A 25,018-nucleotide genomic window follows, 5' to 3' on the forward strand; every position below is an offset into this window, starting at 1 on the left:
ATCATATGTCATGAAATGCACACACCTTATAAGTGTATTGACTAGTTTGAATAGATTTACATACAGTGTGTGTATTTCAGTGGAAATCATTTATGTGGGTCGGATAACTGCGACAATCTCCCACCGCTGTCTGACGGAGCATGTGGGAAGCGAAAAACACGTTTCGCCAAAACAAAAAGTGGCCTTGAGCTCAGTGCGGGACAGCGATGACATATTTCTGAAAGAAATGGAGAGAGCAAATTCCTTCACTACCCACAATGCCACTTTTCAATGTGGGAAATCCTCCTGACCTCTCTCATTCAGGGATAAGCACAATTCCTGAAATAAATATTTTATTTGTATTAGAAATGTTTTAAATACAAAAAAAATGTGGTAGCACTTTTTGCGAAGGTGTGTACAGTATATATATAATAACCTACGAATACATTCATAACCTGTTACAATGCATTCATAAGGCATTATACACATTGTTATAATTATAGATGATGAAAAGTTTATAGCAGCATTTATAATCCATTTAACAATTGTTAACAGAAGGCATTATAAGCAGTGTTTATGAGACATTATATCAAGATATATACTAAAGATCAAGATATATACTGCCCTGGTTTATTAGCACATTATGTTTAGCCATAGACAAGTTCTTTCAGAAGTCGTAAGAAAAAGGTGTTATGATGCATTATACAAAGATTCTCGCTTTAGTATTCATGATATGACGTGTTATAAACACAACTTATGACATGTTAACAATTCATGATGCATAATAAAGTGTAATGCATTTTCTTAAATAACTATGTGCATACCTTATGAATGCTTTATAACATGATATGAATATGTTCATGAGTCATTATAACTAAGACCTTCTTAGAAAGTGTAAAAAAAATGCTTTTGTGCTCTGTAATTTGTCTGATCCTCATGGAGGTGCTCGATATGGCTACAAATTCTCTGCTGCACCAAAGACTCATCTTCTATTGTAAACAGTTGATAAGCAGCTTCCTGACTCTTCAGGGAGGAAACGGACGCATAGCAGGAAGTTGCAAAACCATGACGGTTCCCTCTGGATGTTTCGTAAGCATTACAAGTAAGTAAGTATCGGTCCTTTATTAGTAACAGCACAGAAAATGGCTATGTATGGATAGTTGGGAAATTAATGGGGAAAAAACAACATAAAGTGTATTAGTAAGGTGTTTTGGGCAATGCTGAGACACCAAAACATCATCATTACGCCTCGGTACACATTCTACACGTCTCTGAGCGACGTGCTGGTGACGGAGAGCGCTCTCTAACTTCTCTCTAGCTGTCTAACATGTCACTCTGAAAACTCTCATTCATGTTGACTTGGGTAAACTATAGCATATGATTTACATCATTTTCATCCTCATCAAGCCTTTCAGTGAGTCTTTAGGTCCTGTGGATGAGGGCGGGGTCATCCTGGAAGAGGCCACACCCATCAGGATAGAATCGTTTCATCATTGGATAAAGGAGAGGCAGAAGAACTGCAGCATTTGTCACATGTCTGTATACATTCCAGTTTAGGAATACAAGGACTAAAGCTTATCTTACACCACAGTGCTGCTGGATTCTGGATTCTGGATTCTGATTGGTCAGACGGTGATTAGTTTTCTATAAGAGCAGCTCTGACAGTAGTGCAGCAGCAACTCACAGATTTATGTTCATGTGTTCGGTCTAATATGATATTGTTTCAATAGTAACAACTTACACAGAGATTTGAACGACAGATCAATGGATTAAGAAATCGTTGATATGGTGACGTTTTCTGTAAAGAGACGTTTACTTAACATTTATGGAAGGAGTCTCCAGTGTGAGTGCTTTGTAACAGTCAGAGGAGAAGCTGTAACTTTAGGTTTTATGACATCTTCAGGACAGAGGAGTTTACGCTTTGTGGTTTCTCAGTAACATGATAAGCTGTGTTTTTTGTATTAGCTTTAAGGTAATTGAGTATAGGAAATAACTTGTTTCATGGAAGTTCCACCACAATGTAACTATAAATGGATGAAACGGAATAAAACACTTTTGGATATGCTGTTATAAGAAAATAATCAACTCTGAGGTGGTTACGTATCGTTTCTTGTCTTAGCCACAGGAGCAGTGAGTACGACGCAGGATCACTTGTTACTCTAAACGCCTGAAGCAGTTATTCATCTCTGATTCCCTGACTCCACTGTTTCCAGTTCTGGCCTCTCTGGCCACAGATCCTGCAAAGGCTCACACTGAGGTTATTATGGTTGTTATAATCAAGCAATCATGCCGGATTGACACGGCTAGTCTTACCACTGCTCAGACGAGGCCGAGGATTAGCGGCAGCTCTGCGGCTGCGCTGGTGGGTTAATTGCATTGTGCTGGGCGCTGATCGCACCACCGTGGCCTTCCTCATCCCTCGGTGTGGAGCGGACCATCTGAGGGATTACTGGACAGGCAGATAAAGGGACACCTCACCGCTCAAGCAGCATGGATGGGCCATGTAGCTGTGATTCTCATCAATCAGCAAAATTAGGGTGTAATAGATTTAGATGGTGGATTTAAAGTCAATTAGAATAGCGAAGAACCGTATATGCATATGTGTGTGTATGTGTGTGTGTGTGTGTGTGTGTGTGTGAGAGAGAGAGAGAGAGAGAGAGGGATCTGCTGCAGCTAACATGTTGGAAATATGACTTCGTCGAACACAAATGAATGAAAGAAGACCCCAAAACCCAACTGTTGCAACCAGATATGTTTAATTGTGTTTAATTATGTTTAATTCCATAATTGCATTTCTCGGGTGTTGCAGAGTAATTTACTGTACAGTTTTTTTATTATTTTTTTCTTAAATGCATCTCCTTCATTCAGGAACGGAGTGAAATTTCATCCAGCCACAACATACGATAGACAAATCAGTCATTTAACTCCTATTGTATCATACATCGATACTGGAACAGCTGTCGCACTGTGACCGGAGATCCGGGCACAAAAAAGTAGCCTTTCTCAGAATTTACTGTCTGAATAATAATAGTAATAATATACACAAAGAAATTAAAATTGCAAAATATATGATTGTGTAATCATTTACAGTGTTCTTTTGATAGAAAACAAGGCACATTAAATGTATTTCTTATAAATGCCTAAAGCTAGCAGTAGTACACTGTATGTAACCATCATCTATACATCTAAACATCTATAATAATAATAATAATAATAATAATAATAATAATAATAATTTGATTGAAACAATAATAAATCACACAACCAGTAACAAGATGTGTTATGATTTACACAAGTTGATTTACGACTACAATAGGGATTTCCTATTTGATTAAAAGAAACTGGACCAAAAACATTGTGCGTATTCAGGCCAAAAACATTAATTCAATATCATAAAAAGATCTAATAGAGCAATGCAAAAAAAAAAAATAATAAAAAAAAATCACAAGGGAATATCACAGGACTGTGCTATTAAGCAATTATGGGGTCCATGCACTAAGTGATGGACCGTCCTTTTCATTTGGCTCCGTATTTCGACTATTCCCTTAAAAAAAGTGACATTAAATAGACTAGAGAAATTGCAGGAGTATTGGATCAGTATCAGTGCATGTGTAAAATTGTGCAGCGAGTGTAAACTTGAACAGGAAGAGGAAAAGACGTGCAGGAAAAGTGCATCACAGTAGCTCGGCCCACAGTATCTCACACACGTTCATGCCACAATCATTCATAATTCAGGGGTGTCCTTGTGCAATCACACCACACGAACGGTACAAATGGCACAGCTAATAAAACTATAACACAGGTGCTAGGACACTAGGCCGGCACTCGTCACACACTGGTCATGCTAAGCAGCAAGGAACACTCATGGCACTGCATGCACCCGTGACAGAGCAATGATACAGCAACAAAATACAACACAGCGGGATATTATTATTATTGCACAAGATTAAAAAGCAAAAATTCTAAAACTACAGTATTACACACAGTGGTGTACACACTGATACAACCGACTTTCGCAATTTCTATCAGCTCAAAATTTACTCGAGGATGCCGGAGCGGCCGGTTCAAATGTTTAGAGGGTCCAAGCACTATGTGATGTACTTTGAAGTACATCGGAAGTTATGACTTTTTATTTGGTTCCTTAAACATTCAAATAATGGACGTTTAATATAATAAGGAGACGTTTTCATGAGAATTTAATGCGCATTATAGCTAATTATAACACAACCTGCTGGTAAACTGACACAGCATCGACTTTTAGGGTGTGGTCTGAAACCCACCTACCAAGTTTGGTGTCAAGAGATAGCAGGTTACTTCTTGTATGGCACAATTGCTTTTAACGTTGCTATTGTGTTACTGCTGAATAGTTATGGTACAGCGATTAAGGGGTCCAAGCACTAAAGTGACGTACTAGGTCGACCTAGAAATTCCGACTGTTTGTTTGGTTTCATGATGAACAGATACAGACTCGCTTCTTGTTTGGTGCCATCGCTGTTAACTTTGTTATTCTGTTATTGGTTATCAATTATGACTACCCTTCCATAGCTTTTGTTTCAGGCCTAGTCTCATGATCATGTAATTCGAGTTTGATGACGACTAGTTCTGTAGCAAGTGTCACAAGATGATGGCCATTCCAATACTGTGGACCTTGAAACATTTATAACCAGCGATGACCTATGGAATCGTAGGAAATTGGAGTAGTTCGAGAGTTTTGGAGTTAAATGTGTGTCCAGCTTTCGCTGTTAGTGTAGCTACATGGAGTAACAATCAGAGAAATCCAGAAACTGGTGAAAAGACGTTTGGGATTGATTCAGGGTGCCATATAAATAATAATAATAATAATAATAATAATAATAATAATAATAATAATAATAATAAAGAAGACAACTTAAAATCACGATAGTATCCCTGGAGCCCTAAATAGTGTTATCATTCATGTAATTTTTGAAAATTCCTGGGTAAGAGCGTGAGGTTGGAGCCTTTGGTGTCAAAGTCAGTTATAACCAGCGTTTCAGTTATAACAGCTCCAAGAGGCGTAGAGATGTTTTTAAACAATTTCACAATTCTAGCAACTGCAAACTAATAAATACTTTGGAAAAGTGTTTAAAATGTTGTTGCTATGGTTTACATCTCTTTGGAAAAAAATGTCCAAGAGTGTTATAATTAAATGGGAAATTATAACGACAGCCTCAGTTTGAATTCACGTAAGCCAGGTCATTATGGTTGTAGTGCTAAATATTCACAGTGCACTACGTGAGTTCTTATATAAACGATTTTAAACTAAACAAAATCATGCATTTTATACAATGGCGTGAACATTAAGCATCCCCAGGCGTCGATTACTCCTACGTTAACGAAGAACTAACCTGACAGGAAGCAGTTAGTAGTGTATTTTATACAGAATATTGCATTTTAAACTTCTATACTGCCATGATTTTAGTTCAAAACATTTAAAAACAGAGCTAAACTTAATATTTCTGATTGGTTAGATGGTGTCAGGTCACGATGATGTACTTCCGGCACACTCTCAAGTAAATATTGTCTGAATTCACTCCGGTGTCTCTCTCAATGATTATTAGAACACTTTCAGACATATCCAAATGTTTTACTGTTAAAAAAACTGCTTTAAATAAATCCAAGGCAACCTAAAATTTAACGATAATAAAAGAACAATTTTTTTTTTTTTTTTTAAATCTTTCACTTTCAGCAGACACCTGTTCAGATCTGTGGTTCTGGTTGAAGCTCTCGGGCCTCACACTCCTCCACCGCTGCGGTCCACCGACACCGGTCCTCTCGAGTCCAACCCTTCCTCCGCTGTCTTCATCAGGATGGCCAATCGGCTGTCGGAGATCTGTCCCCTCTGAACGGCACTCATGAGCTAAGCCAATTAGAAGAGCAGATCTAATGAGATGCACTGCTAGTAAAGGAACTTTTCTGTATATAGTCCTGTCTATGTCATGTGACATAACATTATCTCATGTACACTCCACCGGTGGCCTCTCATTAAGTCTAAATTAAAACAGACAGTGATTGTCCCACTTTAACACCTGTCCTCTAGTTCCTATCAATTATAGCCGTAATCTAATTTATGCTTGGTTACAAGCAGACAAAAATCCACATGCCTCATGCTAATTTACCGCACGCTCATTATTCTAACTGCCATGACGACATTTCAGTGCTTTTAATTACTGCTGGTCTGTCAGGACTCAGGTGAGGACACACCATACGCAATAGTTAAGTGTCCACACCTTCGTCTCCCTCAGCAGGAGTTTCTATCAAGCAGCGCTTCTTAAACTCAAATAAAGGTGGAACAAAAGACAGTTAATGAGGCACTTTGAAAGCTCTATGAGCTATAAATACAGCAGCTGTAATGTAATCATTAATTGTGTCTACGGAAATCCGACTCCACGCGCTCTCTGAGACGTCGTACCTGCAGAAACTCGTCCAGTTCCACCTGTCCGTTTTTGTTCAGATCGACCTCGTTGAGGATCTCGTGCAGGGCGTTCTCGTCAATCTGAATGCTCAGTTTCTGACGGTAAAAAAGCAAAACAAAACAGCGATTCAGTCAGCGTTCGTATGAGAAAAAGGACTAAAATATATATTTTTTTATAACCAGGCAAGAAATTGTGATTTTACTTCAAATTGTGAATTTTGAGATTTAAAAAAAAAAAAATAATAATTTCATCAATAACTTTCATACATCCACAGTAGAGCTACTTACTGATTATGAATACTTTACTTATCCACTATTATTACGACTCAAATCACGTGTTTATATCAGTGAACTCGTTCTAATACATTATCGTTTCTATAGTAACAGTGACTTGTATGGTGGACGCTCAACAATTATCTAAGACTAATAATAAATAGATTAAAAACAAGTCAAACTCAATGCCAGTGGTGTGGATGGGGATGTCTCCTCCAACAACAAGTCTAGTCCTTCCTGTGTGCCAGAACTTCCCTTAAAATGTGCTTCAACTGTGAAGGAAGCTATTGAAGAAAAACTATTTCAGACATTTGACCTTGCTGCGACCTTGACGCTGTCTGGATCAATTTCAAAATTGAATCAGTTCATCTGCTGGTTACAATGATCATTCCTTATAAATGCTACTAACATTCAACCTCTCGTTGTTGAGAAATCATACTTAAGAGAATCTCGGACGAACATAATGTCAAAAAAAACAAAATAATGTCAAAAAACTGTGATTTGCAGCTGCTCTACTGTCAGAGCTGCTGTTACAGAAAATTACAGAAACACCTTCTGACCAATCAGAATCCAGTATTCAACAGCGCTGTGGTATAGAAGTAATTAAGTTTGGTATTGCCCTCACCTCCAGAACCTGCTGCACATCTAAAGTTGTAATGAAGCCTTTGCTCTCTTTGTCAAATTTGTAGAAACGCTTCTTATATCTGTAATTCATTACAGAGAATTAGTGCAGTTAATAAACAGATGAAATTACAGATGCGTTAAAGACACACACACACACACACACACACACACACACAGTGTACCTGGCCACCTGCTCGGGCGTGAGTGAGATCTCGGACGTCTTGGTGAGCTGCTCGGAGCGAGCTCTGTAGCCCATCTCCTGGTACAGAAACTGTTTAGCTGCCTGCAGTTCCTCCTGCAAAACACACACACACACACACACACACTGTTGCTCTGCACAAAAGCTACTAGTACAATGTGATAACACATACAATTTTATATATATATATATATATATATATATATATATATATATATACACATATTGTGTACAATGCATCATAAACATTACTTAATACCAGTACGTAATACCTTCCAGTGCCCGGCAATAAGACAAATAAGTGCTTACGTATACCCTGATTAACACTCTGTACAGCATTAGTATACAATTTCATAATGTCAGGTTACATAATGCGTTATTGTTGGCACTAATGCAGCATTATGTCAGGTCAGAACAAAGTAAGCATTTAAAACATTATTATGAATCCATATTCTGCTATTAAGTGTTATACATGCAACCATAACTACTTATGGCAATTCCTACAGGCTTATGCCAGGGATTTAAAGGTACTATGACAGCTATATACTGCAAGTTATAATGCATTATAACATATAACATAAGTTTCTGACGTTGCACTAAACTATTGTCTAAACTAGAGTCTGACCCAATGCCAGGTCTTTATAGAATACAGTAAGCTTTTAAAACCTTTATTAATTATACTTTTATTAAGTTTTATGCATGAAACCATATTACGAGTGCTACGGTAAGTACTGCAATTTATAATGCATTATAACATATACCCTATGTTTCTGAATTGTGCTGGGTTATTACAGGAAGAAGTAAGATTTACATAAATGTAAACAATTATGAGCATTTGTACACCCTTACACAGGCTTATGTCATGGATTGTAAGGTATTATGAGTGCTATAAACTGCAAGCTATAATACATTATAACATACACTTTAAATTTCTGAACTGTACAATTTGTATACAAGGATATAAAGGCCAATGCAGCATTATGTCAAGTCATAACAGGATAAACGAAGTTTTGAATATCTTACTTTCTGAAGGTATAATGCATTATAACATACTACACAGGTTTCTGAACTTGTACTAAATTACAGTTTATATGGAAGTGCATTAGACACAGCGTAGCTTTATGATGGATTATTACAGAAGATTTGTAAACACTTATGAGCATTTATAGAGACTTATGTAGGCCTATTCCATGGATTATAATTAAATACAGTGGGAAAATAAATGACTCCTAACTTCATTAGACATAAGCGTGAACACAGCACAAGAGTTTCCTTAATGTATGAGAAAAAGTGTGAGTGTGTGTGTGTGTGTGTGTAGGGTGTGTGTATGTGTGTGTAGGGTGTGGTGCACCTGTATTGTGTGCTTTGAGAAGGACTGAGTGTTTAACTCCTGGGAAGCAGCACAGCAATCTGTGCTATTATTAGACCTTTTGTTTCGACAGGAAACCTTGGATCTACGTGTAACTCTATCACCCCCTCACACACACACACACACACACACACACACACACACACACACACACACACACACATGGATACAGGGATATACCCCTCAAACACCTACGTAAGACGCAGGTACGGTGCCCAGCTGATATTGTGTGTAATTCTATTGTGTGACTATTTTAAGCTGTAAATTCAGTGCTGGTGTTAACAATAGCTCAGCGCCCGAGCGTGTTCACGTAACCGGGCCGAGACCTTTGGCGTGCGCTCCTGAGGGCATTGTGTAAAAAAAAAAAAGAGTGTTTTGAAAACGTTAATAAAAGAGCAAAGCAAACAAACTCGCGATCTGGTGAAGAAAAAAAAACACACACACACAGTAGTATAAATTGTACTGCAATGATTTGACCTTAAAAAGCAGATAGATGACGTTGTTATTGTAATAAATGAGAGAAGAAATGACGTACTTTCTTCTTCTCCTCGCTCCACTTCAGCTCCTTGGCCATGATCTCGACGATGCGTGGAAGAGCTTCATCAGCGGCCTGGACGTTCAGGAAACCCAGCCGCGTCCTCCGAGCAATCATGTCAATGGCTGTGCATGCGTACTCTTTAATACCGTACATCACCTACACACACGCGCACACACACACACACACACACACACACCATTAGTACTATTTAATACCTTTAATACCATATATCACCTACACCTACACACACACACACGCACACACACACCGTTAGTACTATTTAATAACTTTAATACCATACATCACCTACACACACACAGACCATTAGTACTCTTTAATAACGTACATCACCGACACACACACACTCACACACACACACACAGACAAACACACACACACTGTTAGTACTATTTAATACTGTATATCACCTACACAGACACACACACACACACCATTAATACTTTTTTAATATAGTACATCACCTACACACACACTCACACACACACACACATCACCTACACACACACACACATTTCTTTCCTTTTTTTTTAAAAACATTTATTACCTTCTTTTTTAACTTTCTTTCACCTTTGTTTTCACACACACATCTTCTACATTATCAGTATAAAAGAGGATTTTTATTTAATAAATTAATTAAATAAATTAATTTTAATTTATGGTAATATTTCAAAAATGTAATGCTACAGAACATGATGTTGTCCATTGTTAAAAAGGTAACATCTAAAAAAAACCTGAGGAAGGTAAAACTGCTTGCAGTAAATATCGATGTGATATAGATCAAAGGTTACTGCTCTTTATCGTTAATTTTTTATTTAATATTATTAAAAGCATTACTTCAGAACGTTTCAGTAATTTTTTGACGTTAGTATTTCAGATCTATCTGCACTTTTCAGTGCTCAGTGGAATGATGGAATATTGTTTAACTGCACAACCACACAATTTTTAGTTTTTTACCGCTAACACAACTTGTAGTTCTCACTTTCCTACAAGGCACTAGACAAAAGAATAAAAACATATACATGTGTATATATTATTCACAACCTCAGCTCATGTACCTCGCTCTCGATGTAAGGGAATTCGGACACAAGCCGTTTTCCCACTATGGGCCACCTCTTTCCTGTGACCTGCGCCATCTTGGCGACTTCGAACGCCCTCCCTCCGTACGTAGCTGCGAGGTGCTGAGCAACCTGTGAACGGAGTGTGTATCAGCTGAGAAAGAGAGAGACATGTCATTCCCACACATCCTGCAAAGTGACACGTTTCTGTTGGACCTCTCCTCTGTGTTCGTTTTTTTTTTTGACCAGGTGAACCAGCTGACTGTGTTGCTCATACACGTCCAGCGCTTCGTTAAACGTTTGGACAAAAAAAAGAGAGAAAAAAAAAAAAAACAAACCGCAGCACTTACTTCGATTCAAAGCCTTCCACCAAAGGTCAAGTGCTGTCAGAAATATCTGCATGCTGACCTTTTTAAATATGCCGCAAAAACAGCGCCTGTCGTACAGGCCAGGGCTCCGCTGAGCTCATCCCGGCTCCTAACGAGGGCGATGCCGGCCTTTCTATCCCGAATAAACCACGGGGGACGACAGCAAACTGGAGTCAAGCTACTCGGAGAGCGGTGATCAGAAGAAAAGGACAGCTCGGGCCTCTGTCCATTTTCTAATGGTATCAAAACAATCGGAAAATAAAGTGCGCATCATAATAAGTGACTCTGAGGTAAAGCTATTCGGCTAATAACTCTGTAATTGGGCTGTTTCTCCCAGAGGAACACTGTTACTGAGCTAGCAACGTTAAACTCTGGTCTGTTCTCAGGAGAAGGCATTATGAGTGCCATATAACTTCATTTATAAGTTATAAGTAAGGAATAAAACACGACCCAGCGTGCCTCTATAGGAAAGTAATCAACGATAGGCTGGTGAGATGAAGTGGAGTTACAATTTCCACCCTGAAGTCTTCTATTCCTCTTACACCACAGCAACTTACCGATTTTTCATTTATTAAAGAATGATATGTTGTACTTTTTATCCGGTTATAGTTACATTTAATGATGTGGAACGTCCGTGTGTAAAACAAGTTCTCACTCAAAAGAGGCTTCTCCTCTTTTCTCTCTCTTGAAGTTAATAAGACAAAAAAATGCAGCTTGTTATTGAGAAAGTGTTGCAAAGCGCTGACACTGGAGACTCCTTCCATAAATGCAATAGACAACTTCACTGTATCAACAATTACACACATTTGCTTCATCTGCTTATGTTTAGTGGAGCATCTGCTGTACAAGTCCCCGTGGATGAGCTGTTAGTATAGAAGCGATAACGTATTAGAACAAGCGTGTTAATATAAACCTGTGATTTGTCAGAGCTGCTGTTATAGAAAATTAATCAACACCTTCTGACCAATCAGAATCCAGAATTCAAAAGTGCTGTGGTATAAAAGCCTTTAACGAATACTGAATACTTATTGCAATGTTATGAGACTGTCGTGAAAGAGTTACGGCCATTAAGTCACGTGTGACTCTTTATACGATTTTTTAAAAGAATAATTACATTAATGACATGAAACCGTAATGACAGCTTTATGGATATTCTCCACACGCTAAACTAAAGTGAGTTTGTTTTTGAGATTTGACATCACAGCAGTTGTAACTGAGCTACAAAGTCAGTTGTTATAACACTTAAACACTTAAACACGTGAACATAAAATGCTTATTTCAACAAAGATCTCAGGTGTAATGTCAACTTGACATCAAAATTGACAAAATAGTTAACATATGTTGGAATAAGCATTTATAAAGGTTCATATAGGTTTGTGTCAGGTGTCATGAAGGGTTTATGTAGGTTTCACGCAGCTTTACGAACACCGCCCTTATATGAAGTGCTAAGGATAATTCGCTCAGCTGTATTAAGTGAGTATTTGGGTGATGTAGCCTTCTGGGTTCTGAAAGCTGACCTCGTTCTCCAGACCGTAGTCCTGGACCAGTCTGATGTAGAGGGTTGGGGTCCAGTCCTTCCCTCCATCCAGCATCAGACCCACGGTTCTGCTCGGTCCGGCGTGAAGCTTGTGCTCTGTTATCGCAGCGTCCAGGGTCTCCTCAGCCATCGCGCGATAGGTGGTCCACTTGCCACCTTGAAGGACAAAATCAACATCTTTACGCTCGAAATATATATTAATGTATCTATAAATGGATAAAAAGTATGTCATGTCACTCCTTTATTAAGAGACAATTGTAATCGTTGTCTGCGTCATCACACCAACCTGTTGCTGATTATTTTCCTAGACCAGCATGACCCTTAGTGTTATATTCCCTCCATCAAAATATCCATTAAATCCATTACCACAGCTTTCATCATCAAAGTATTTTCAGATTCAAAAGACAAAAAAAATGTTTAAAGTTTTAGCCCTAAAGGCTTTTCGGTTGTTCCTCTAGGGGAACCCTTAAAGTTCCTATCTAGAACCCTACAACAGAATATGTGCCTATCTGAAAGGGGTCCAAGCACCTGAAAAATGTGAAAAAATTAAAAATTGCGTCGACTTTTTACAGCATATTATCATTAACTTTATATCAAATTTCCCCCCAGAAAAAGAACTGAAAAAGGTTACTTGTAACAAGTTGGTGCATTTTTTTGTTTGGGTTTGAAAGAACCATTAAAGGACCCTTCAAGAACCCTTTTTTCCAAGCAATTGTGACTTGATATAATACAGAACTAAGTGAATGATACTCATGCGTCACTTCTGACGATGGGAATGAAAGGAAGGCGACGCTGACAGAAACACACTGCACATTCTACACCAGAGCCACTCAAAAACACGTAACAGGACTTATTTCCTCGAGCGGCTAACAAAGACGTGATTGTTGACGCCTGAACTGACCGGCGATGGTGACCAGGCCGCTCTCGCTGATGTTGACGACATGGTTGCGGCAGATGGACTGGGTGTCTTTAGAGTTGGGGTCAGTGACCAGTGGACGGATGCCGCTCCAGGCTGCCAGGACATCTCCTCTCCGCACTGAGATGACAGAGAACACACACACACACACACACAGAGACTAAGCGCAGAGGAAATGTCACAGATATGACTAGACTGATTCCAGCAGTTCATGAAGAAGCCACGTCTGGTGCTCAGTTACATTCTGAAGCAGCTGATGCACCACACTTCCACTGGGACAAACACAATGACAAGGTAACTATAGATTCAACAAACAGAGAAGATATTTGTAAGGAAAACAATCCATTATTCATATATTAGGATATAGAAGACAACTAGCCAATCGCTCGTAGGAGACAGAGACACGCCCTTAAGAGTGTTCACATAACACATCTTCCCTTTAGGTGCCATTATGTGAGTAAATGTGGAGTTAAAAATCCTTAATGTGTAACATTCAACCTGAAAAATTAACATAAAAATAATTATAATGATGATAGCTGCAAGTGTTGAGGTGTGGGGTCCAAGCACCTTTCACAAATAGTAAATAATTATTAAAGACAGAAGTTATTTTTCATAAATTGGTGCTGCATTCATATTAGTGCTGTATTCCCACATTCCATTATTCCCACCTTCTGTTATTCCCACCTTCCATTATTCCCACCGTCTGTTATTCCCACCTTCTGTTATTCCCACCTTCCACTATTCCCACCTTCCGTTATTCCCACCGTCTGTTATTCCCACCGTCTGTTATTCCCATCGTCTGTTATTCCCACCGTCTGTTATTCCCACCTTCTGTTATTCCCACCTTCCATTATTCCCACCATCTGTTATTCCCACCTTCCATTATTCCCACCTTCCGTTATTCCCACCTTCCATTATTCCCACCGTCTGTTATTCCCACCGTCTGTTATTCCCATCGTCTGTTATTCCCACCGTCTGTTATTCCCACCTTCTGTTATTCCCACCTTCTGTTATTCCCACATTCTGTTATTCCCACCTTCCGTTATTCCCACCTTCTGTTATTCCCACATTCTGTAGAGTCTGTTGGTGTTAAGTGAGTAAATACGGAGTTAAAAGTCTTACTGTTTGAAATTCACCCTGAAAAAGTGGCATGATAATAATAATAATAATAATAATAATAATAATAATAATAATAATAATATGTGCAAGTGGCGATCTGCGGGGTCCAAGCACCCTTTACAAACAGCAAATAATAATTAAAGGAATAAGTTACTTGAGAATTATGAGTTTTGAATTATGAACTTTGGGAGCTTGGGTTGTAATGTGAGCTCTCGTCCTGAAACCGCAGTCACAAGCACTAAACTCAGTCAGACTGCACGTATATGACAAAACCACAAAGACACAACTGCTACACTCCTGATGCTTTTCCCCTCGTGTTGATTTTTAACTCCATCGACATGCCGTGAACGAGTCCTGAATCGATCTCCCTATTGCGGTGACATCTCCTGCATTAATTATTAAAACTGAGTCGCATTTCGATCGAGAACGCACCTGCCACTGTAATATGCAGGTTGATATTTCTGAATGGGTGCAAAAAAAAAAAAGAAAGATAGAAAGAAAGACGGCAGCCTCATTATCAAAGGGCATCTCTGAAACATTTATGACAAGGCTGGGCAGCTGAGCAGACAGCAGGCTCAAGAAGGCAATAACAGCCCCACACACATACACACACACACACACACACACACACACACTGAGTCTACATGAGACTTGGCTCTCACCATTCGATTCAGGCAATTATAAACTGATTCTTGATACATCTCAGTTTTTATATTTGTAGACTACATTATGTTTTTTACAGAATTACACAGAATGCGTGATTCTGATTTGTCAGGTGCTGAAGGTCCACAAAAAAAGTCCAGGTAAAAAGATTAAAAAAAGGAGTGTATTCATTAATATGGTGAAGTTTTCTGTATGTACATTTACGGAAGGAGTCTCCAGTGTCAGAGCTTTGTAACAGTCAGAGGTAAAGCTGTAACGTCTGACGTGTCTGCTACACGGTATGTGATAACAGGAACCAACGTGCTTTGTGGAAAAGGAAATGTAACTATAAACAGATAAAAAGTATGACATGTCATTCTTTAATTATTCAGAAATATGCAAATCGCTGTGGTATAAGAGGAATAAAACACTCCGGGATGTGGAGTTGTCGGAAAATAATGACCTGTGGAAGCTGTAGTGAGTGGTAACTGTAACTCTGCTTCATCGAACCGCCCTGATGTTGATTATTTTTCTTTAACAGCATGACATGGAGTGTTTTATTCCTTACTTAACACACAGTCTAATAATTTCTTACTAGCGAAATTTCTCAGTTAAAAATCATTCAAGAGAGAATCAAGATGCAGCAAAAGAAATCAATTCTTTTTTCCAGCACCTGTTTCAGAATTTATTGATTGTACTGAATTATTTGAAATTATTATTAGGAGGATTTTTATCAAATCATATACAGTTTGCTTACAAGATTTTAGAGATTAAAAAGGAAATGAAGAAAAGATGTCACTGATGTTATGCGAGAGAAATAGACAAATAGAGCGGTTCTTTGTCCTCTGATTTGAGGGACTTGTCCGCTACGGTTTAACCCCTCAAAGCTGTCCAAAGCCACAGGCAAGGTCTCTCTGTCATCCATCCACTCGTCCACTGTCTCTATCTCTCCATCATGATGCTTTATTCACACATCCATGTCTCTAGCTGCTAAAGCTGAATCTGCTGCAGCTCACTTTCTGTCCTGTGTGTTACTCCGGAGAGCCGCTGCATGACCAGGACGGTGACTATCTCCGAGCTAACGAGGCGCTTATCCACGACAGGACGCAGCGCCGCTAATCTAGCTAATCCGCTTCTGATTCAGGAAGAGGTCTACTTCTATCAGCTCAATCAATCCAACAATCAGCCGTGGCACTCCGGCCAATTAAGAGGGCTGCTCCGAAAATCAATAGCTCCGCTCTCTGATGAGGATCCAGGGCAGTTAGCTGTTAGGATAAAGCCTCCGTTTACTCGCTCAAAAGCCTGCCTGTCTGTCTGCAGCACCATCCCCAACTCACCGGAGGATACACACAGGGCACACGGCTGGAAAGCAGGGTGCCAGAGAGGCTCGGGGTGAAATGTGTGATAATGTCACGGTCGTAAGAGTCGTTTCCACAAAGCCGTAATCAATGTTTATAGCCTATAAGAGCGAAAACTTCGTTATGTGACTGCTGCTTCTCAAAACTTTACTTTGAGATGCATCATTCTGGACCTAAGAGTAATCTGAATGTCAGAAAGCGTGAAATAAACACAACACATATAAAGGTACATCCTGGCTATTTTTTTTAAATCATCAGGCTAATTGATATATTGATTTAAAAAGAATTATTGCGTCCCAGCCCTAGCTACTGTCGGCTAACTAATTAGCCTAGCCTGTTCTCTGGATTAGATTTATCGTTCTCAGTAATGCAGGTGAAATAAAGCTTGGTGTAATTCTGGGAATAAGGGAGGATGTTTGAATTCGCTGAAGGTTTAGAGGCAGAAAATCAGCAGAGTTTGAGCTGCTCGTGTGACTCGATAGTACGCAGCTACAGTTAAAGTGCAACGTCACATCACTTACAGTGAAACACTGGAATATTGACAGTTCAATATTTTTTTCATAAATCTCCCCGTATTTTTTTTTCAAGCATGCCCCCTGAGCTGTGACCTGATTGGTCAGTTGGTTAAAAAAAAGAGATGCTTGCATTACTCGGTGCTTTTCTGAAATGTTGGAGCTTTGGAAGAGCAGCGCTTTTTAAAAGCAGATAAGATTAGGTGTAAAATGTGCGCTGGTGGATTAGAACAAAATGGGAAGTGTGAACGTACTCTAATTCAGATTAAAAAAAAAAAAGGATTTCAAGCTTGCCACACATCTGTCAAATTCCGTGTTTTAACAGTAGGAACAGTATATGTTTTTTGATTATGGATTTTATTCTATTAATATTAAAAAATATATAAATTTACCTCAGTTAAAGGTTTAATTCCTCTGATATTTACAGTTAATTACACACTAAGACACTTTCCACAGCTTTTTTTTAAACCAGGGGTGCCAATAATTCTGGAGCTAACTCTAAGTGCGCCTAAAACACCCAAAACCCAGTTTTACTTATTAAAATGCTTCGTTCAGGATCTGGCACGTCACTGCCTTGGCGTGAACGCGGTGCTGAGCGTACCTTCCACGTCAGAGCTGAGGTAATGTCGGACCTCGCTCAGGATGAAGTTGATGTCCTCCTCCATGGGGATGGGGTGGGCCGTCACGTCGGTGGGCGTGTCTGTTGTCCCGGCGATAGTCATTTTCTCCCAGGGCAGGAAGAAGATGACACGCCCATCGCTGGTGGCGGGATCCAGAAGCCCCATGTTGTCAGGGCTGCGAGACGTTCGGTACAAAACACAAAGTTTGTCTACTTAATTTACTTAATAATATATAAAATTAAACATGTATATTACATAAAAAAATGCATAAAATTAAAAGATATAAAATTAATATAAATTTAAATTGTTAAATAAATTAAATAAATAGTTTTTAAATAAATCGATTTATTATTAAGTAATTAATATTTTCTTAATACATCTTTCAAGAAATCCATCAATAAATTAATAAATAAATGCATCATTGCACATATTAATTCAAATGAATTTATTTATAATTTGTAAATCACACACACACACACACACACATATATATATATATATATATATATATATATTTGTTACTTATTGATGGATTTATTGTATTGTATATTGTATGTATTGGATAAAAATAACAATTCAATTTATCAAAGGATTTATTTAAGGAGAAATAATTAGAAAAATCCAACCTAAAGGAAGCCCAGCCTTCATCTGTGTCATAAAGCACAATATCCTTCAATAAATCCTTCTTTTTATTGGTTACTACATGTTTAAATTAATACTTTAATAAAGTTATTTCCTGGCTGATTGACTGATTGAAGCGTATAATGACGGAGGTGTTAAATTATAACGTGAATCATGTTACCATGATAATTTTATTACCTCAAAAGGAGTCTTTATCTATTAACCTACGTCGCTGTATTTGCTTTAATAAACAAAGCCGTGTGAAAACTGAGGCAGAGTGTGCATGAGGAGCGTGATGTGATTGGTGGATCTGACCTGTAGTATCCGGGGATGACGATGTGCACTCCGGCGCTCGGCTGGCAGATGTTGGCCGTGTTCCCCTTGTCCATTTTACGCAGCGAGTCGGTGAAGGGGCCCGTGGCATTGATGACGCACTTGGCACGAACGTTAAACTCCCGGCCTGCAATCAGCGTGAATTAGAGAATGAGAGAGGCTTCCTCGAGGAACCACGAGCAACCTGAAATCACTCGCGTTAAACTGAGCCCTAGTGTGAGCATCAGTGAAACCAGTCACACAGACAGAACAACAGAACAACAACAGAAGAGGAACGGATCGTCCCAAAAAAGAATAATCATATTATTTTTTATTAATTTTATTTACACAGCACCTGCACCTACAACACACATTTTCCTAAAATGTAGCTCAAAGTGCTTCACAGTATAAACTGGAAAAAAATTATATTCTTAAATAGGCAATAAGCAAATAAACAAACAAATAAATAAATAAACAAACAAATATAATTTAAGTAAATAAATAATAGCCATGACAGAATAAAGAAAATAATAATAATGTTATAAAATATAATGAATATATAATAAAAAGTGTATAAAACTAGTAAAAAAAAATCCAAGTAAATAAGTAATCTAAAAGTCATGTAACTATAAAATTCAGGCAAATAATGAAAGCTAGTCAAAAGCTAAAGCTGTTTTTTATAGTGATACATAAAGCCTGGTGAATGTTTATTGTTAATGTTTTCCAAAAAAAACAAAAAGCTACAGGAATATGAATTATATTTAGCTTTAAAGGGGCAGTCTGTAACTTTCAAACTGCTTCATTAGACTCATATAGTTTAAAAAAAAGGTTTTTCTTCTTTTTTTTTTTTTTTTTAAACGAATCCCCTCTGAGGCAGCAGAGGGCGCTAAAAATGACAAACGGCTTCTTTAATTTCACTTTGTTTCTTCTTTCTGCTTTAATTTGTATTTTTAATTCATTCTCCATTAACAATCAGCACACCTTATTTTATCTTTATTAATTAAATATCTAATAAATAAGTACAGCACGAAACGTATCAAAGGCACTGTATAAGTAAAACAACTATTGAGATAAGTAAAAGAATTATCTTATTAATATAACGATATATATGTATATGTCTGCGTGTGTGTGTCCGTACCGGTGATCACGTCTCGGCAGCGCGCTCCACACACTTTCTCTTTACCCGTGGCCGGGTCCGTTGCCTTCAGCAGCTCCGTCACCTCTGTGTAGTTAGCGATAGCGGCGCCGTAGCGAGCCGCCGTCAGAGCGATAGCTAAATTCATGCGGGAATCATTGTGCTGGCCTGCAACATCATGAGAACAACGTCACAGTGTGTTAGGAACATCAGTGAACATCCAGAACGCTCGTTCGACATGCCTGGCAACGAGCTCATAAACTAGCAGACGCGGTTCGCTCATATTCATCACAGGATGACGTGAGGAAGATTTGCATCATCGTTTTCTCTTCTAATTAAAGTAGCTATTTCTGTTCAAATATACGCTCTGCTACTAAAAGCTTTAGGATTCTATGTGACATGATTGGACCAAAGCATGGAGCTTGTGTAGTGACATCACTACACGCAAGACCCCGCCCCCAAATCAGTTTTCACATGGAAGTACTGAGAAAGCATCTGTTTTAAACGGAAAAAGTCCCTGTGTGTATAATCGAAACCAGCAGTCATGGAGATTGTGAGGTCTTTAATTTTAATCTTTAACCTCGAGATTCATCTCATCTGCTATTTATAACGTTTTTCATCATCGAAACCAGCTTCGCTGTGGCAGAGACATTTCATTATTGAAAGAACGGTTTCATAAATAAATGGCAAAAGCAAAATCAAAGAAAATCTCACTTATACACGGTGCTGTTGGATTCGGAGAGGTGTTGATTTATTTTCTCTAAACGAAGCTCTGACAGTAAATCACAGGTTTATATCAGCGCATGTATGTTCGTGGACGTTACACAACATTAAATGTAACTATAAATGGTTAAAAAGTATGATGCGTCCTTATTTAATGAGTAACAGAATGGTACAAGAGGAATAAAACACTTCAGGATATGCTGTTATAGGAAATGAATACATTTCAGTAAGTACAGTAACGCCGCTTCATCACACCAGTCTGTTATTGATTATTTTCCGATAACAGCACCACGCTGAGTGTTTTATTCCTTAATGCTGTGTTAAAAATAGAGGTTTAGTCACAGCTGAAGCGGGACTAGGTACAGATTTCACATTTTCGTTGCTGCAACTCTGTATAGTTCAAAAGCCAGCAGAAGTGAGGTCGACGTTGTCGACGGTACCAGAGGGCTGCGGTACTCACAGAACCGTGTCTAATGCTAACACATGCTCACGGCAACTCCAGCAGACAATAAAGTAATAGCGCAACCGAGGAGCCCCTTTAAAGGGCAAATTTTCGAATGAATTACGAGCAGCGATGAGACCGGCGCGCTCCGTTAGACATCCCATGAACCTTTGCTGCTAGTGACTGCATGAGCTATATAGCGGGAAAAAGACATCATTAAAACACCACATTCACAATCAGAGTTACAGAACTAGTCGCGTGCTGATCGCTAAAACCATGAGCACTGTAAATAAGAGCGATTTCTCCACAGCTTTAATCCGTTTAACATACTTCACGACGGAAATAGAGACTGGGTCGGGGTTTTTTTTGTTGTTTTTTTTCTGGACCATGATGGACAGAAACCTAAAGACATTGTGGGTTTAATTTATGACAGAAAAACGGACACACAAAGATAAAGAAGTTTATCAAATCAGATTAAATGCTAAAATAAAGAAAAAAAAAATCCATCACAGAGAAAAGAATGACATATAACAGATTAGCAAAGGTCTCTGCGTATTAGCGCGAAGTTTTGTCAGAGAGAGGAGGAAGAAGAAGAATAGACGACGGAGAGAGATTATGAAAAAAGGGAGAAGGGAAGAAGAAGACGGAGCAGGTATGAAGGAAAGGGAGAAAGATTGAAAGAGAGAGAGAGAGAGAGAGAAAAGGGGGTGAGGGAGAAATAGAGGGAGGCAAATAGCGTCAGGCAGAGCCGCGATCTCCAGCCGAGAAGGTCAGATTCGGAAATGTCACGGCCGTGATTGTTCCAGATTGAATAATTGGAAAGAAAAGCCAGCTGACAACTCGGAGGAAGAAGAAGGAGGGATGGGGAAGAGGGGATGTGGGAGGGGGGGATAAAACGAATAAAACGCATCTCTAAACTGTCATTACGGTGGCCCTGTTTCAGGACGGCGCTCTCTCACACGAGGCTCAGCGCCGACGAAACCGCACGGAGAGATCGGACGTCTCCTTGGCCTACTCTTCCTCCACCGAGTGACATGATGTGACAGATCCCTGCTCAGATAGCCGCCGTATTCCCTCCGCAAATATGCCGTCTTTACGCTCGCGTGTATCAGCGTGGGCCTGATCCGGCCTGACAGGAAGCCCTCGCAGGCAGCGAGCACGAGCAGCGTGCCTTTTTTTTACTCGCCAAGGAGGAGACCTTGAATAAAAGGGACAGGCTTGAGACACGGCGACTAACCAGGAGCATATGGAGGCACTGCGTATACACACACACACACACACACACACACACACACACACACAGTGGAGACCAGTGGCATTTCCTCCAGCTGAGATTATTATTACCTCGCAGAAGACCACAAGACCACAAGAGACAAACAAATCCTTACTGGTGAACTAAACACGATCGCTCAACCAATAAAAACAGCACAAGTCTAATTTCTTCTCATTCCTGACTTGTATGCAAAATTCTTGTATGCAAAACTCATGTTGAATTTTAGCTACTAAACCTAAAATTAAATATTTACATTCAGACAGTTGCTCACATTAACCACAGAAGGCGACAACTGTGTCTCTTTTTTAAGATTCATTTTTATTTATTAATCCTCATCAATATTTATTGTTTCATGTCACTGATTTAAAAAAAAAAAAAACACAAACTTCATCAGCTACTCAGACTCCAAAAAAAATAAATAAATAAAAAAATACTCCCCAGCCATCCTGGAACTTTCCCTTCAGCACAGTACGTCCCAAAATGGCGTCCTATTCGCTTTACACACTCAGTACTGTACACACGCTGTAACCAAATGCTGCTTTAGAATTTATCTACACCTTTTAAAATATAATATTACTTTTAGAAGAGTTACATTTTTAAGTAAGGAGTAAAACACAAACGTCCCAGAGTGTTTTATTCCTTTTATGGCATGTGGTAACGTGTTACGGTAACGTGGGTATTTCCAAGACGCGTGAAGTCTCTGTATTCTCAGCATTGTAAAGAATTTACAAAGTGAAAATGCCCTTGTTACTGTTTTTCGCATTTCCACGTGATTCGCAGGCTGTCTGTATTTGCAGAGAAGAAGAGAAGTTTCATGATCCTGGTGAGTCTATAAAAAAAGCACACACTTTACGCTCAATATGTTAAAATAAAAGGTCAAATTATTTATTACACATCAGTCTTGTTCGATAGCGTAGTGGTAGAGGTTAGCTTGGTTGAAATACGTTAGTGCAGAACGCCTCACACAGAGCGTTCGAGTGGAAGTCTGATACGCTGCTACGCAATGTTGCTAAGCTATAGAAAGTGCTGCAGATAAGTTGCATGTGAACGTTTTTCTGTGAGACTGGGTTGAATTTTTAACCATTTATAGTCACATCTGATGAAACAAATTCGCTCCTGTTCTCACTTACGTTATAGCAGCTATAAACAATCGTTCCCTCATCAACCTCTCTTTTTTCTCTCCTTTTTCTCTCTCACCTAGAAACCGTAACGCATAACGCTGTTCTGAAAACTGAAAGTTACAGCTTTACCTCTGACTCTTACAAAGCTCTGACACTGGAGACTCCTTCCATAAATGTTAAATAAACATCTCTTTACAGAAAACTTCACCATATCAGCATTTATAAGGAGCGTCCACCGTACGCGGTCCCTGTGTATGAGCTGGTACTATAGGAATGATAACGTATTACAACGAGCGCATGGTGTTGTTGAAAATTAATCAACACTTTCCGACCAATCAGAATCCAGAATTCAACAGCACTGCTATAAATGATAAGCAAGAATAATGGCGCACTTTGCCGTGTTTATATAATATTATAAAATTCAAATAATGAAATTCGCTGAAAAAAGAAACACATCCGCTTTTCTCACCATCGTAGTAGACGATGGCTCCGACCAGCTTGTCCTTCTTCAGCATGGGGAAAAGCTCCAGGGCTTTGCTCTTGCTCAGGATGTAGCTGCTCTTCAGGCACTGAGTTCCAGCCACCAGGTCGTACATCTTTATTCCGGCCCAGTAATACGGCAGCTGCCACCACCTTGTCACACACATACAGGGACGTTAAGCAAAGATGGCTGCATGGACAGCGAATCTGACTCGCTGCTCGCTGTCACTTCAGCCTGCGATTCTACTACGGCAAAAACAACGGTTTGATACACTCACCAAAAACACGAGTTATACTGTAGGGGAGTTCATTTCATGTGTGTTGAACTGGAATTACATTCTGCGTGCTGTTATAGGAAAATGACGTCTATGACGCTAGATAGGCGACACTGTTCCTTCAAAAAAAAAAAATTCAGAGCAATTTGATGAAGACATGTAATTAAAGATGGCACGATGCCACTTTTTCTTTTCCGATCCTGATACCGATACTGAAACCTTGCGTATGAACAGATACCGTGATCCATCCGATATTATTCCGCTTTCTTTAAAAACTACTAAGGGTTTTTTTTAAACTGAAGCACTTCACAGTTAAACTCTTTCAAACAATAATCACTTTGTAAATATAATAAAGTATAAAGTAAAAATATTATAATCAATTCTAATAAACAAATTCCAGTCAAGTCAATTTCCAGTTAATAAATTTGAAAAGTAAATTCCTTTTCCAAATCCAATTCCAATCTTTGCCATTTGTTACAGGATCTGATTTTCCGATATGTTTTCTCCGATATCTCACCATTTTCTGCTAAAAAATTTTTTTTGAAGATATCAGACCCTACTCCTAATAACACCAGAGATCTAAAGCGATCAAGTCAATTATGATATCATACTGAATTTCTTGATATTTCTTGATATTTCAACACTTTTAAGACAAACGTCTTTTATACGACACACAATCTCAGCGATCTGAAATCTACACAGTAAACTTTTCGGACACATCGAACCAAATTAGCAGCAATCATCCACTCTGAATCAGCTCTCCTCAGCCCCGATATCCAGGAAAAATGTAAAAGTGCTCCAAGTTCTTCTCGGTATTTCGTCTTTTGTTCGGTCCCACCAGACCTCGCGACGTGCTGGCTACAGATTTTGCGACGTCTGAAAGAAATGTGATGTGATCACGAGGTCGTGGTGCTCTGTAAGCCCTCGACATCACTCACAGTCGTTTAAATATCAGAGCCAAGCCTAAATGCCAGGAGTAATTAGAGACGGCGATGGCGGAGAGTTCGAGCTCGCGTCTGAACTCTGTGGGACTCGGGGTTTCAAGAACGAAGACTCTGAACGCTTCCGCGTGC

The 25,018-nt window shown here is 39.0% G+C and overlaps 1 protein-coding gene across 2 annotated transcripts in view; it reads right to left on the reverse strand.

The window, feature by feature from the left end:
* Positions 1-2,718: 2,718 nt before the first annotated feature.
* Positions 2,719-25,018, reverse strand: part of gpd2 (glycerol-3-phosphate dehydrogenase 2 (mitochondrial)) — a 38,828-nt gene continuing 16,528 nt past the window's right edge. For both annotated transcript variants that reach the window (XM_026933315.3, XM_053229829.1), the window contains 12 exons: positions 23,660-23,823; positions 19,635-19,799; positions 18,500-18,644; positions 17,545-17,738; positions 13,298-13,432; positions 12,377-12,552; positions 10,492-10,623; positions 9,413-9,571; positions 7,492-7,604; positions 7,311-7,389; positions 6,410-6,508; positions 2,719-5,857 (listed from right to left, as the gene is read on the reverse strand). In XM_026933315.3, coding sequence (XP_026789116.1) covers positions 5,732-5,857; positions 6,410-6,508; positions 7,311-7,389; positions 7,492-7,604; positions 9,413-9,571; positions 10,492-10,623; positions 12,377-12,552; positions 13,298-13,432; positions 17,545-17,738; positions 18,500-18,644; positions 19,635-19,799; positions 23,660-23,823 — 1,687 coding nt within the window. In that variant the 3' untranslated portion in view covers positions 2,719-5,731. The remainder of the gene's footprint in view (positions 5,858-6,409; positions 6,509-7,310; positions 7,390-7,491; positions 7,605-9,412; positions 9,572-10,491; positions 10,624-12,376; positions 12,553-13,297; positions 13,433-17,544; positions 17,739-18,499; positions 18,645-19,634; positions 19,800-23,659; positions 23,824-25,018) is intronic.

This window comes from Pangasianodon hypophthalmus, chromosome 2 (genome assembly GCF_027358585.1).
Source record: "Pangasianodon hypophthalmus isolate fPanHyp1 chromosome 2, fPanHyp1.pri, whole genome shotgun sequence".
NCBI classification, from domain to species: Eukaryota; Metazoa; Chordata; class Actinopteri; order Siluriformes; family Pangasiidae; genus Pangasianodon; species Pangasianodon hypophthalmus.